Source organism: Acartia tonsa, chromosome 3 (assembly GCF_053477335.1).
Source record: "Acartia tonsa isolate MP-2025a chromosome 3, ASM5347733v1, whole genome shotgun sequence".
NCBI classification, from domain to species: Eukaryota; Metazoa; Arthropoda; class Copepoda; order Calanoida; family Acartiidae; genus Acartia; species Acartia tonsa.
In genome coordinates, this window is record NC_137262.1 from 37,599,201 (window position 1) to 37,614,518 (window position 15,318).

At 30.3% G+C, this 15,318-nt stretch overlaps 1 protein-coding gene across 1 annotated transcript in view; it reads left to right on the forward strand.

The window, feature by feature from the left end:
* Positions 1-12,212: 12,212 nt before the first annotated feature.
* The window catches only part of LOC145314865 (uncharacterized), a 47,546-nt gene continuing 44,440 nt past the window's right edge, over positions 12,213-15,318 (forward strand). Inside the window, exon 1 of the mRNA XM_080154945.1 lies at positions 12,213-12,275. Coding sequence (XP_080011071.1) covers positions 12,217-12,275 — 59 coding nt within the window. The 5' untranslated portion in view covers positions 12,213-12,216. The remainder of the gene's footprint in view (positions 12,276-15,318) is intronic.

Sequence of the window (15,318 nt, forward strand, 5' to 3'; positions counted from 1 at the left end):
CTAATTTACTGTAGTCCCCAAAGTTGTTAAGCCAACGAATAAGAAAACAATGTTATAAAACTTTTGGGACTAGTGTAATAAATATCTCATTGTCCTCTCTCTCTCATGTTATTAGTGGATTCGCTACTCATAAATAAATGATGAATAAAATAAAAGGCAAATTAAACTTTCCAATTCCAGCTCTACACAAATATGCATGGATCTTAAGGGATAAGACAATTGGAGATAAATTGATGTACATCCTCAATGATTAAATTCTAAACTACCCTTTCTGTAAAATACAATTGGGGGTGGAAAAGTTTAAACTAACCAATTAAAATTTAATAAAAATCTCCAAAGTTGTTAACCCACCGAAAAAGAAAACGTAAAAATAAATACTTTGAGGACTAGTGTAATAGCCCAATGTCCCCTCCCTCCCTGACAAGCAAAATTTGAAAAATATATTCATTTATTTATTCACAAACTGTATTAGACGTGAAACATAAATACTTTAAGTATTGTTGCTACTCTATAGGTAGGCATGTCGGTTTGTCCAACCTTAGTCTTGATACGAGTAACATTTGCGGTTTTCTTTGAAGCAGCAAAGAGTGCCTATAAAAAAAAATTGACAACGAATAAGGTCCAGGAGTAGGGTTTCTTGGTTCAAAAATAGCTTTCAGTGGAAGCACCCATTCTTGAATCATTTTATGCTACGTTTTTATGATTAACATTTTTAACCAACAATATGTAAAATTGAATCTACAAGTAGTTTTATGTTCACGTTCAGTTGTTTGCCTTTTTCCAATACACATAATCAGTGTTTTTACTTTTCTACTTAATATTATCTTATGAAATAGCAAAAAAAACATTATTGCATTATTTTGGAAAGACGATTGTTATTCAAAGATTTTAATTAGTTTTTGTCAAAAATATGTTACTGGTTTTATTGATAAATAATACCTTTCCATTTTTATTACCTTTCTATTTTGTTCTAGATCACTAAATATTAATTTTTAAAATTAATTTCACACAAATAATACATGATCAAAACTGCCGTAAGCCAAATGTAATCAAATGGAGACAGTTGTCAAAATCATCTTACAATAGATATTTTCAATCATATGCAGCTAGAAGAGTTTCCATGAAGACCTCTCTACCGTCAGTTAAAATCTTTCGTTTATTTTGTGGTGAACGGGTGGAGGAGGGAAACAAGGACGTTCAAGGGGGGGGGGGGGGGGGTTAACTGGTGACTACCTCCCCCCCACCCAAATAAAAAAAGGTTGAACGCCCCTGGAGGGAGATATTCCTTAAATAAAAAACTCACAAATATTACCTAGTAATTGATTTGTTTGAAAGTCAGGAGGTTTGAATATAAAAGTTTTTCTTTAGGTAAAAAATAATAAATGGCAAAAGTAATATAAGTTTGCTACTGTTAAATTTACTTCATAGAATGCACACACATACACACACAACTCTAATACTCCGAAGAAAACGTAAGAGAATGAGAGTAGAGATTAGGAGTGTTTTCATAGACCTTTTTTACAATGATATTTCACTAGAAATTGAGCCTACAAAAGCCTTTAACGATACTGTTACAATAACAGGACCAATAGTCCAAGGAATCCTCATAAAAAGAGAGAGAAGTATTAGGTTATAATTTTACGGACATGGGTTGTGGAATAGTAGTGAGTTTATTCTCATGTCTCCATCAACCAAATAATATATGTGTGCTAGTATATTTTTTTAAAATGTTAATAAATTTAAATTTAATATTAAAATGATAAAAAAAAACATTAGTGAAAATTTTAAAAATAATATCTAAATAATAGTAAAAATTTTAAGTTATAAAAAGAACTCATATGAAATTTTAAATTGAAGTGTATGTAATCAAATGCTTTGTTTTAGTCGTGTTTTCAACCCAATTAAATGTTGCAAACACTATCAAACGCCCTTTGAAAGTCATAAAAAATATAAATCTATATTTAAAGAAGTTTAATATGAATAGTAAATTCTATTATTATTCAACAAGGTTTTATATTAATTTTCAAATGCTACACATATACTAAGTATACTGAGGAACATTTCAGTTCTAAAAGGGTTAATATTGTACCAAATAATATAGCCTAAAACATGATGTTTCAACTAATAAACTTTAATATTATAAATATCATCTAAAACGGTTATATCTTAATTAAAGTCAATAAATTGTAAATTGTGTGCCAAAATGAAATTGTAATAACTTGGATTGGCATCACTTTCTAATAAGTTAATTAATAATATAACGTTCTTAATAAACTGAGAGGAGACTCTATGGCTCTTAAAATATAAATATAAGTATTAGATAGGCTTTATTCAACAATGTTTGTTATCAATCTAATACCTGATTAATACCTCTTATGTAATAACTTAGGGTCAGACCTTTATATAAGGTCCAAGGAAATAACATTCATACTATGCAGACAACCAACCCTTTGATTGCATGACTTTAGTCTGCAAGTCCTTACTGTGCATGTTAATTAGTTGTGCCTGTTTTGGGCTAAAGCATTCCCCCTTCTCTTATGTCACACATTCAAATGAGTAGCAGTAGGTAAAACTTCCTTTGGCTTTAAAATAATTTCCCAGAAGCTTTACTCTAAGTGTTTCAAAAGATCACTCGTATGACGTCATAAAATCAATCTCTTTTTTAGGGTTTTCCTTTCCCACTTCTCCTCTCATCCATGACTTTTATGACGTCACACGGCGGATCTTTTTGTCAAGCTTCCTTTCCACTTATTTTATATAATTCCATTTCAATATATTTTTCCTGATAACTACAATAATTATTCTTTTATACATTGTAGATTCAGCAAAAGAAATCATAAATTATATTGGTTCTAGAATATGAAGAAAGGTGTAATGTTTATCCAAAATTTATATTATTCTTTTAGTAGAAAACATTGGAAAACCAAAATAAATAAAACAAATAGCGTTATTTTGTTCGAATAATGCCTAAAGTTAGCCAGTCAAATGCTCTTATTAGGTCAAGCTGTTCATAATTATGTAAACCGCATTATGTAGTATAAATAAACGCATAATCAAAAATGACACATAACACAAGCTTGTCCCGAATGAGCATAAAAAATGCCTTTTTGTTTGTTTGTTTGTTTGTGGTACTCTAAGGTTGAATGGCAACTGTTTTTTTAGGTTGAAGTTTTAATTTGTATTTTCTGATTATGCTTGTGTCATATTGTTTCACACTGATGAAACACTAAAAAGAATCGTGTTTTTATAAAGAATTGTGGGTAAGATTTGATCTATTTAACCAAAAATTCATATTTCTATATATGGGTTGATAAAAATTTCATAGATGAAAAAACCTAAAATTCATCTAGCAACGCAAAAAAATATACATAATACAAATTCCGCCAAATTAATTATTTGTTAATAAGGTTTGCTCTGACCATGAATCAATTTTACATTCCATAATTTTACAATAGTATTTCTGTACAACAGTTTACTCCTCGTCTTTGCAGGATTTTGTAGACTTGATAGATTTAAATTATTTTGGTACCTGAGTGTCCGTGGAGGGGACATTGGACTGGGATGTATATTACACTAGTCCCCAAAGTCTTATTATAACGTTTTTGTTACAGAATTTGTTATTATTAGGGACTTACTAATTTATCGACCATTGTCTTATCCCTTTAGATCACTGAGATGTAGCACATTTTTTAGATGTCCTCTCATTCTATGCAAGGTAGTCATAAATGCATGAAATATAGAATATTTGGAAGTACATTAGTGGACCTGCACATTGGGTTAATTTTTTTTAGTACAAAAATTTTGGCGGAAAAAAATCTTGAAATTCTCACATATTTTTCTTATCCTTTCCTCACAGCACTTTTAAAATGGTAATGAGGCGTAATTCTGTCGCAATTTATCAAAAAATATTCACGCAACCTTCCCTGCGACAGCTGTAGATTGCAAGCAGAGAAATTTGCAGGAAGTTGGGATTCTATTTAACAAGCGACGATAATCATTTTCTGAGAAGCTTCCACGAGCATAGCGGGTCAGCTTGAAATGTTACGTAGAATACAATCAGCTGACCCCAACGCTTAGAAGAAGCCTTATACAGAGCCTATTAAAAAAATAACGTCATATAATATAATTGACCAATGATAGGCCAGTATACATTTTACTATTGGTCAATTAAAATCAATTGTTATTTGTTTGGTATGACGTTAATTTTTTATAGGCACTTCAAGCTGCATCCAAACCTTAAGAATACAAGATTGGCCAAAGTAAATTCACTTCCAATCTCCGTTTGCATCTGAAAACTTCAGATGTTTTACCATTTTTTAGATGCTATTGGCTGATTTTCAAAGACCAAATTGAAAGTCAACACAGGGTCAACTAGGTGGGGACATACAGTTATTTAACCCCTTCCCCCTCGATTGTTTTACTTTAATTACACAAATACCAAATCTGGAGGTCCCTTAATGTAAATGTACTTTTGTTAATAAAAAGTGCAAGAATGGTTTAAATATCTGGAGAAAAGTACATTACAAAGTACTAAATTCAATATTGTACACGGACAAAGGAAAGCTAGTGACAATAATGTTTTATCGCAGTGTAAAACAAAAAAAGAATCTAAATAATAATATACCAAAGTGTTATATTAGCATTTCCTTATTCGTTGGCTGAACAACTGTCGGGACTTCTATTGAGTTTTGATTAGTTGGTTATTAAGTTGAATGTCCATACGTTTCAACCACTAATTGTAATCTACAATAGTGCTAATTTTGTGTATCATCATCAGATTTGGACTTAATCTGGAAATAGTTAAAACTAAATGTAAATCATTTTTTTTGAAAGATATCTTTTGCTGTGAAACACCTATTTAACCCAGTTGCTTTATTTATATTAGCTTTATAAGGATTTTCTAGGGATTTGGTAAATATATCAAATATCAGAGATAAGATAATTGCAAATAAATTTATGTATACCCACAATGATGATAAACAAAATTTACCCTTCTGTTGATTACTGTTAGTGGTTGATAGGTTTGACACTCAACTCAACCAACCAATCAAAATCCAAAAAAAGTCCCCAAAAGTTGTTGAGCCAACAAATAAAAAAATATAATATAAAATTTTGGGAACTAGTGCAATAAACAGTCCAATGTCCCCTCCCTTCCTGATTAAGTATATCAAACACAGCTATGTATTAACTTAGTGAATTTGTCTCAGTCTTTGTTACTTAAGATCTCAAAACTTGAATGGCTTTTCTTGATTTTAACATATAATTTCTTTGTGGGTGTAAACTGGAAGACGAAGAAAGTCGCTCAGTGTGACGTCATAAAAATGAGGGATTATCCATCTCTTTTTCATGGGTTTTCTTCCCCATTCCTCCTCTCCTCATTACCCATTTTATGACGTCAGAATTATTTTTGAGCGACTTTCTTCGTCTTCGTAAACTGTTTTCCAGTGAAAAATAAACATTATAAAAAAGCAAATTTGATGCCTAATAACTTTATTTTATTGTCAAAAAAAAGTTCTTTCACACAAATTGCCTGTTGAGCAGTGATAACCCCCCCTCCCCCTTTTTATTTACCTAACCTAACCTACCCTAACCATCTTCACCTAAAGTAGTAAACCAACAAGCGAAAAGATACCCACCCTTATTTTTAAAAAAGATGTAGTATGATAGCGACCAAATTATTTTTATTAGTTTTTATTCTGAGCTTAAATTAAAATTTAAAAATTCATGTATTAGATATTTTCATAACTTAAAAAAAAACATGTTTATCAATATATACATATATTTTTTTATGTTGCTAAAAATAACTGCATATCGATCAATATTGACAATTTGACACACAAATAGCGACAATGTGTAATAATAATATATTGATAAGCACTTACTTTACACTCAGTCATTCAGGGATCTTAAGGGATAAGACGAAAATCAATTACATCCATGATAATTACAAACATATTATATAAATACTTACGCTTTAAACTATTTCAAGACTTAAATAAGAAAATACAATAGCCTAAAACTATCACAGAGCTTATGTTAAGCTCACCTAAAATAAGGAATCCGATCGGTTCAGTAGTCACTAAGATCTTATGCTTCAGACAAAAAAAACTTTAATACTTTATATTATACTAGCGGCTACGCCCCTAGAGGCCTCTAGTGGCACTTTGAATGTATATTTTTTTATTTAAAATATTTAATTAGAGAAATAATTGGTTTATGTTTCGTTCAAGTCTCTTTTTTGGGAAGGGGTATTTTTTTCTAGGGATGATTTCTCTTGGGAGGGTGGTGGTAACCTCCCCCAAAATAGTTATAAACCTTCCCAGGACCTATGAGAATCTACCCTGTAAAGGAGAACCCGATAGGTTCAGCGGTTAGCGAGATCCTTCGCTACAAACAAACAGACAAACAAACACACAAACAAACAGACAGACATCGTTCTACTTTGTATTACAGATTTGTATTGTATTATAGATAGATATATTATTAAAAATACTCCTTTCTGTAAAGTGAAATTATTAGTAAAATTTTGGTCACTGCTAGTTTAAATTGATTGAATAGAAATACCCAAAGTTTTTTACCCAGCTTACAAAAATTTATGACGAATGTCCCCTTCCACCCTGGGGAAATTGCAACAAAGCTAAAAGAATAACACCTTAACAAAATGTATGAACAATGAACACTAACTATTAGGTATCAGCTTTTAAAAATGAAGAATCAAAATAGAATAACTTCAAGGTAAAAGTCCCCTCTATACCAAGTTTTACTTATTTAATTAGTGATATGTAAAAATCATACATTAATAAACTATAATTTATCGAAGCTACTCTATTATTTATAATATCTGTTTGTTAAAGTTTAGAGAGAAACGTAATATTTCTGCTAATATTTAAGATAGATGGCTATTTTTTGTATGGGTTATCCTGTGCAATGTAAAATAACGATGTGTTACTCTATAACTTGCTTGAGGTCTATCTGTCTGTCTGTAATGCTAGAGGGAAATGTGTTTTCACTTCTACCATTTCAAATAGAAGACTATTTTATTTTTAGGTTAAGATTTTACTAAAGAATGAATACCTACTCATCAAACTCAATTTTTAAATTTCAGTAATTTTGAATTTCAGAATTTAAAGGAATTCTGATTTATCTTTAATTGTAAAATACCTTTATCCTTCGTCTCAGAATGAATGAAAAAACTTCCCATTACTACAATTACTTTCACACATTGAACTTATTAAATTGAAAAAAAAAACCTATTTATATAAACTTTTTTTGTTAATAATTTTGTATTGCCTTTATTCAAATTCTTGAATAGAAATTTAGAAAAAGTAACAGGATGTCTGAGTGTCTGTTGTAAGGACCTCCACACTCCTAAGACAAACAGCAACTTGAAAAAATACCCCACAAAAATATTTTTATTTATTATCCTTATATTCCCTTAAAGCAGAGCCCAATCAGTCCAGCGTTTGAAAATAATTAAAGCTTGGCGGACGGACGAAAAGGTGTTATTTTACTTTGTATCATAGATAGAATAGATTTTATTCGGACAAGCAAATGTTTAAAGTTGTTACAGTTAAAATTGTACAGCATTCTAAATACAGAAAATATACTTATAACAAGGATGACAACATCCATAAGTAGCGAAGCATAAACAATTAAATAAGAATTTAGATATTAGTTGACAAAAGCATGTATATTAGGAAAAAATCACGAAACCTTTTCAACATTTGTTTTTAATTTCTTAATATTTATTTATATTTCAGTACTATGACTAACAGACTGACGGTCAAAGTAAATTACATACTGGATGCTCAGAACAACAGGAAATTTAATTTTGATATTTTTAACTACAAAAATTTAAAAAACGAACCATAAACATCAAAGATATGAAGAAAAATGTGAAAAATATAAAAATAGCAAAAAACCTGCAAAAAGGCAGTCTGACCGCCATTGATGTGTTCTTGAAACGAAAGGAAATTTAATTTTGATATCTATAACTGAAAAACTTTGGAAATTGGGCCATAAACACCAGAGGTATGGAGAAAAATGTAAAAAATACAAAAATAGCCTAAAACCTGCTTAAAGACAGTCTGACCGTCATAGTTGTTTTCTTGAAATGACAGGAAATTTAATTTTGATTCTATAACTGAAATAATTTTGGAAATCGGACCATAAACACCAAAGATATCGAGAAAAATGTGAAAAATACAAAAATAGCCTAAAACCTGCTAAAAAGCGGTCCTATCGCCATTGATGTTTTATAGTTAATTGTGCTCCTTGCTAATGGGAATGTTGTCAAGAAATTTCAGCCTTTTATCTTTTATAGGAGCCGAGAAAATCACGTTTCCCCCAAACTAAGACGGACAGACGGACAGACGGACATACGGACAGACGGACAGACGGACAGACGGACATTTCAAATTATAGAGTAGCTTCGCTACTAAAAAGGTATATTTTAATAAGCAGTAATTTATCTAATTATGTATATTTTTGTAAATTAGTTTATTAAGTAACTAAATATGTACATTTTTATACGAAAATAAATTAAGCAGTATATTGACAGTTTATTTTTAAACGGGAAGCTTTTCTGTACTTAATTTAGTTATTTTTGACATGTAGGAATTGTCTTATCGATTTAAGACTTTGTATGATGACTGTTATAACAGTAAGGTACGATTTATAAAGCGTAGCAATTCTATAATCGTTACCAGAAAGTCCAAACGCCCATTAATTTAAAACATGCTGTTTTTAAAGTTTTTTTTTGTATTATCTAAATCATCTGATTTTGGAATAATGATTTCTATGACAACAAGGCATAATATCAAAGTATCTCTATAATCATGTATGTAAGTTTATGTCCTTAAAGAGAAATTTCTATCGGAATAAGGATAAGGGGATTTGAAGAGCAAATTTATTGGAAAAAAACACAAAACTTTTCACTTGGATTTTTTACTTGTATTTTGTAGCATGAGTGATAAACTGACAGTCCAAGTAAATTACATACTGGATGCTCATTAGTATAGGGAATCTTCACAATAAAAATCATCTGTCTATCTTGAATAAAAGTCAAGAAAATTACATTTTCCATATAGCGTTACGGACAGACTTACGGATAGACAAAGTGAATTATAGAGTAGTTTTGCTAAAAAGGTACAGCTTGTATAACGTTTCTTTCATACATACACAATTATAAATAATTCAGAATTATATAACACTTCTGTTTTTTTAAAGCTGTAATATGGGCTCAATCCTAGAATATTTCTTCAGACAAAAAAAATAATTACTTTATATTATAGGATACAGCTAAAGAAAACCCAAATATCAGACTAGCCTAAAAAAATATTATAGGATTTGGCTCTATCCTAATTGCTAATACTACCTTTTTTTTACCTTTTTTTGTCTTTTTTCCACTTTTTATGGTTACAATAATGGTACACCCTAGAAAAAAACTACTATACTTACTGTAGAAAAATATTTGTTTTTAACTTTGTCTGCTGCGCTAAGAGGATAAAAATAACGAAAATTGGATTTTTACCCTTGGATCTAAAGGGATAAGACAATGACCATTAAATTAATTTACACATTCCCAATGATGATACACAAAATTACCCCTTATGCAGATTACACTAAGTAATTGAAACGTTTGGACACACAAAATAATGAACTAACCAATTAAAAATCAGAGTTATTAAGCTCACGACCAAGAAAACGTTATAAAAAAAACTTTAGAGACTAGTGAAATAAATAGTCTATTGTCCTTTCCCTCCTTGGTTTTAGCCATTCTTTGTAGAATTTTTAGTACCGTAACTATAATATAGAAAATTAAAACTTAATGCGGTAAATTAACCTTTCTAAAATGGATAGATTAAAATTGACTTTTTGTGTATAATTTAAAGAGTTTTAGAATTTTTAGGGGTAAGGTTAATTTTATCGATATTATTACCTTATAATAGTCCTAGATAGGGTTCTAGCCTTGAACCGTTTGAGAACCTTAATCAACCAAATGTATATCCTATCCTAGGATATAAAGTAGTAAGGTTTTTTGCTGTAGCTTAAAAATTTCGATAAGTATTGAGTCTCATTTTTAGGGAAGCTTCACCTGATTCCTAACATAGTTTTAGGCTATTTTTCTGGTCTTCGGTCCCCCACCTCCCTAGATGATAGGGGCCCAGCAGCTAGTTGTATATATATAACCGGATAGTCTCAATTTTGTCGCTCTGTATAGTGAAAGGCCAAGCTTTGTGATAAAATGATGATATATTTATTTTATTTGTATTATCTAGAACTACACCAAGATATGTCTCTTGAGAAAAATCAAATTAGCCAGGAGTGTTCTTTCGGTATCACCAAATGTTTGCCAAAATAAATGCCATTTACCAAGACGTTCTAGATTTTGATTTTGATAGGGTAAACTGATAGTTTCAAAGGCGGGGGTGAGGAGGTATATAATGTATTTTATTAATTTTGAGTGGGGTAAATGATTGGTTTTAACGTTTGAGTGTATTAAACGCCCCCCCCCCCCCTTATAGAGAACCCAACCAGTTAGATATTTATTAAGATCTTAAGCTTTAGATAATAGGATATTTTTGATTTTGAAAAAATGACTTAATTGTGTGATAACCAATGATTGGCAAATCAATGTTAAAAGTGTGTCTTTCTATAACAATGTAACTAACTTACATCTTCAAAGATGACAGGGATCTAAAGGGATAAGACAATGGCCTATAAATTGAAGTACAGTCCCAATGATGATACACAAAATTCCCTTTTTCTTTAGATTACAATTATTGGTTAAAACGTTTGGTCACTCAACTAATGAACCAATCAAAATTCATTAAAACCTGGCCTTTCTCTAACAATGTACTAAGTCTAAAGTAGTTAGATTTTCTTCCTTCTTTTTCTAATTGTTTTTATGTAATATAAAATATCTAAAACGGCCTTGTCGATTGCTGTGACTTTTTCCAGTTTTCTTATTAAAATCTTTAATACCCTATGTCTGTCGGTCTTTATGTCCATCTAAAGCATATCATTTTTATAACTTTTTTTTCCATTTAAGGAAGATTTACATAGGTCCCTGGATGGTTTTAAGCTATCTTATTCTTGGATTTAAGCCTTTGGATCGTTTTAGGCTATTTTTCTGTCCCCTTTCTACCCATTTGAGACAAAGGCTTTTGATGCTAGGGGCGCTGCCGCTAGTTTACTAGACTTCAGTAAACAAAAAAACTTAAAATAAAAAAACTCATCTTTTTTTGTACTTTTTAAACTTGTGTACATAATCAGTCTACTCGGTGACTGCCATCAAAGTATAACCTACCATTGAATTTATTATTACTTGGATCTTACACTAGATTACCATATACTCTAATAAAGTGAAACTTGTAGCTGGCCAAAGTAACGATCTCCCCAGCTAACCCCTCTTTCTCTGTTCCTCCCCTCCTACTGTATGAAAGAACTGACCAACATTAGCAAGCTAAATTGACAAAAAAAAATTCCCATGACAATATATCCACGTATATCCTATATCCATTTATCAACCAAATCTAAAATGTGTCACATTCTTGTCAAGTTTTTTCTTTACTTCTCTCTTTAAATTTCATTTTCTTTTTTTACAGTTAGATATATTATTGGATTTCTGTGAATTTGACAGGGAGGGTAGGGAGGGTGGGGACAGTGGACTGTTTATTACACTAGTCCCCATAGATTTATGCTATCGTTTTCTAATTTCTTATTACTTTGCTTAACAACTTCATTGGTTGATTCCTGTAGGCGAGTGTCCAAACGTTCCAACCACTAATTGTAATCTACAAAAGAGCTAATTTTGTTTATTATCATTGGGGATGTACACCAATACACTTTTAATAAACTGGTTAGGTTTTACGAATAATTTGTTTCTATTCTTAGGGTCAATACATTCTGAATTCTCAAATTTGACCATATATAAGAAACTTGCAGCTTTTTCGAAGAGGTTTATATTGAAATCTAATGCTTTGTGAGTTTTATTGACAAGAGAATATCTTGGCCGATACATAGCTGTAAAAAGATATTAAACCAACCATATCCCCTGATAGTTTTGTGATACATATATCAACAAAAACAAAACTAAATATGAGATAATAGAATATCATTTTTCCTCTAAAGGGAACTAATCTGTACAAATAAATTGCCTTGTTTTACTGTCATCCAATTATGTATCTAACTTTATTATTTTCAGAAAATAAAATGTCTGAACATTGGTATTCAGAGCCGGGTTATAATCACAATAATTATAGAAATAGCAGGTTTAGTTATTTATCTTTCTATCTATCTATCTATCCATCTATCTATCTATCTATCCACCTATCTATCTATCTATCTGTATATCTATATACCTATATATCTATCTATCTATCTATCTATTTATCTATCTATCTATCTATCTATCTATCTATCTATCTATCTATATTTCTATCTTTCTTTCTTTCTATCAAAAGTTTAAGATCTATCTATCAAACTATCTAGAATTTTTTTCTATGCCTAACCTGAAAATGGGCCTAAACCTGCGCCCCAATCCAATATAACTTAACCTAACTTAACCAGAACTAAAGTGATATGCAAACTAACATATTCAAGTATAAGGAGGGGGATTTTCTGTTTCCAATGCCAACTTTCTTGCTGTTTTTATATTCCTCTATCTTTCTTTTTATTTATTTATCAATATTCTGTCCAACTGTTTATCTAAATGTTTATCTATCTATCTGTGTTTTTGAGATAGTTACATAAGAATATTTTATTATTCTAAAGATGTAATTCATAGAAATATTACAAAATATTGTTAAAATATTAAAAGAAAAACTTCTTTATAACTAACTTCAAAATTATCTCTTCTTTATATGAAAAGGAATGGTTGAAAAGTTTGGAAACTGTTATATTGAACCACTTTATCAAGATTTGATAAAAAGCACCCAGAGTTTTAAAGACAACGAGTAAAAAAATAGAACTTTGGATACCAGTATAATATACGTCCTAATGTCCCATCCTCTACTATACAAAGAATTTTATTTGATTTCACAAAACATTGCTAATGAGAAATATTCATAGACGTCCAAGCACCTTATTTTACCCCACTCAAAATTTTTTACAAATGCATTAGATTTCCCCTTCAAACCTTTGAAACCCTCATTTTAACCCCCCTAAAAATAAAAAGCTTCCCTGTTAATATTGGATATCATATAACCAGCCTTGTATTTTCCATTAAATATTTTAAAGCAAAATATTTGCTATGTAGTATAACAAGTTAAGTTAAATAAAGAATTTGTTAGATAACAAGAAGTAAAAAAAAACAATATTAAATAAGAAAATAATTGGGTTATTTTCTTTTGTTTGTTTATTTCTTTAGGTTAAGCTATGTAATATGTATCAAAAATAAATAAAGTCCCCTCCATCCATACATATTACAATATTTCATACAAATCATGAATCTTTTATTTAATACCTATATTTGAGACAACTTTTACTACACAGAAACTCCCAATTTTTAACAACAACAAAATCCCTGCCCCTCTCGGAGAGCCTCGAACCCGCTACATACGGATAAGGAAACCAACATTCTATAAATGAGCTATATTGGAGACCAATTATTAGTTGTGAAAATAGACAATATATACAAAAACTTATTTCTTATAGTATACTTTAAAATTTCACATTCTTCCATGTCTATCATCATAGCTCAGGGGTAGAGATGAGGTTCCATTCAGAGAGTTTTCAGTTCAAAACTACCCAAACACCAAATTTAATTTTCACTGTCTGAGATAATAAGTAATACAAAATTTTAAAATATTTTTTATCATTTACATTATACATTATACAGTCATTTAAAATATTAAAATATTTTTTTAATTTGTTTTTGGTGAGACTCGATCTTGCATCCATTAAACCAAATATCAGTGGTAAAACAAATTATTTTCTCACCAAACCTCCAAATCTTTACAGGGGTATGCATGTTTTGTAGATTTATTGTTTTAGTCTTACTGTAAATGCCAAAATATAAAAGATTGAAAAAAATGTTGTTTCAGTGGTGTGTCTTGAACCACCATCCTTGACATCTGAAACCTGTTGCCTTAACCAAAAGAGCTAATTTAGCATGAGACATATGTGAGTGTTTTACAGTCTTCTTTTAAATGCCAAAGTATATAATATTGAAAAAAATTTTGTTTCAGTGGTGTGTCTTGAACCACCATCCTTGACATCTGAAACCTGTTGCCTTAACCAAAGAGATATTTAAGCATGAGACATATATGTGAGCGTTCAACAGTCTTATTTAAAATGCCAAAGTATATAATATTGAAAATAATATTGTTTCAGTAGTGTGTCTTGAACCCCACCATCCTTGACATCTGAAATCTGACACCTTAAGCAAAAGAGCTATCTCAGCATGAAACATTAATATATGTTTTACAGTCTTCTTTTAAATTCCAATGTATATAATATATGACATATGTGAGTGTTCTACAGTCTTATTTTAAATGCCAAAGTATATAATATTGAAAATAATATTGTTTTTAGTGGTGTGTCTTGAACCACCATCCTTGACATCTGAAACCTGTTGCCTTAACCAAAAAAGCTAATTTAGCATGAGACATAAGTGAATGTTCAACGGTCTTTTTTTAAATGCCAAAGTATAAAATAATATTGTTTCCGTGGTCTGTCTTGAACCACCATACTTGACATCTGAAACCTGTTGCCTTAACCAAAAGAGCTAATTTAGCATGAGACATATGTTAGTGTTCAACAGTTTTATTTAAAATGCCAAAGTATATAATATTGAAAATATTATTGTTTCAGTGGTGTGTCTTGAACCACCATCCTTGACATCTGAAACCTGTTGCCCTAACCAAAAGATCTAATTAAGCAAGAGACATATGTGAGTGTTCAACAGTCTTATTTTAAATGCCAAAGTATATAATATTGAAAAAATATTGTTTCAGTGGTCGGTCTTGAACCACCCTCCTTGACATCTGAAATCTGACGCCTTAACCAAAAGAGCTATTTCAGTATGAAAGATTTATATGTGTTTTACAGTTTTCTTTTAAATGCCAAAGTATATAATGTTGAAAAAAAAATATTGTTTCAGTGGTGTGTCTTGAACCACCATCCTTGACATCTGAAATCTGACGCCTTAAGCAAAAGAGCTATCTCAGCATGAAACATTAATGTATGTTTTACAGTCTTCTTTTAAATTCCAATGTATATAATATATGACATATGTGAGTCTTATTTTAAATGCAAAGTATATAATATTGAAAATAATATTGTTTCAGTGGTGTGTCTTGAACCACCATCCTT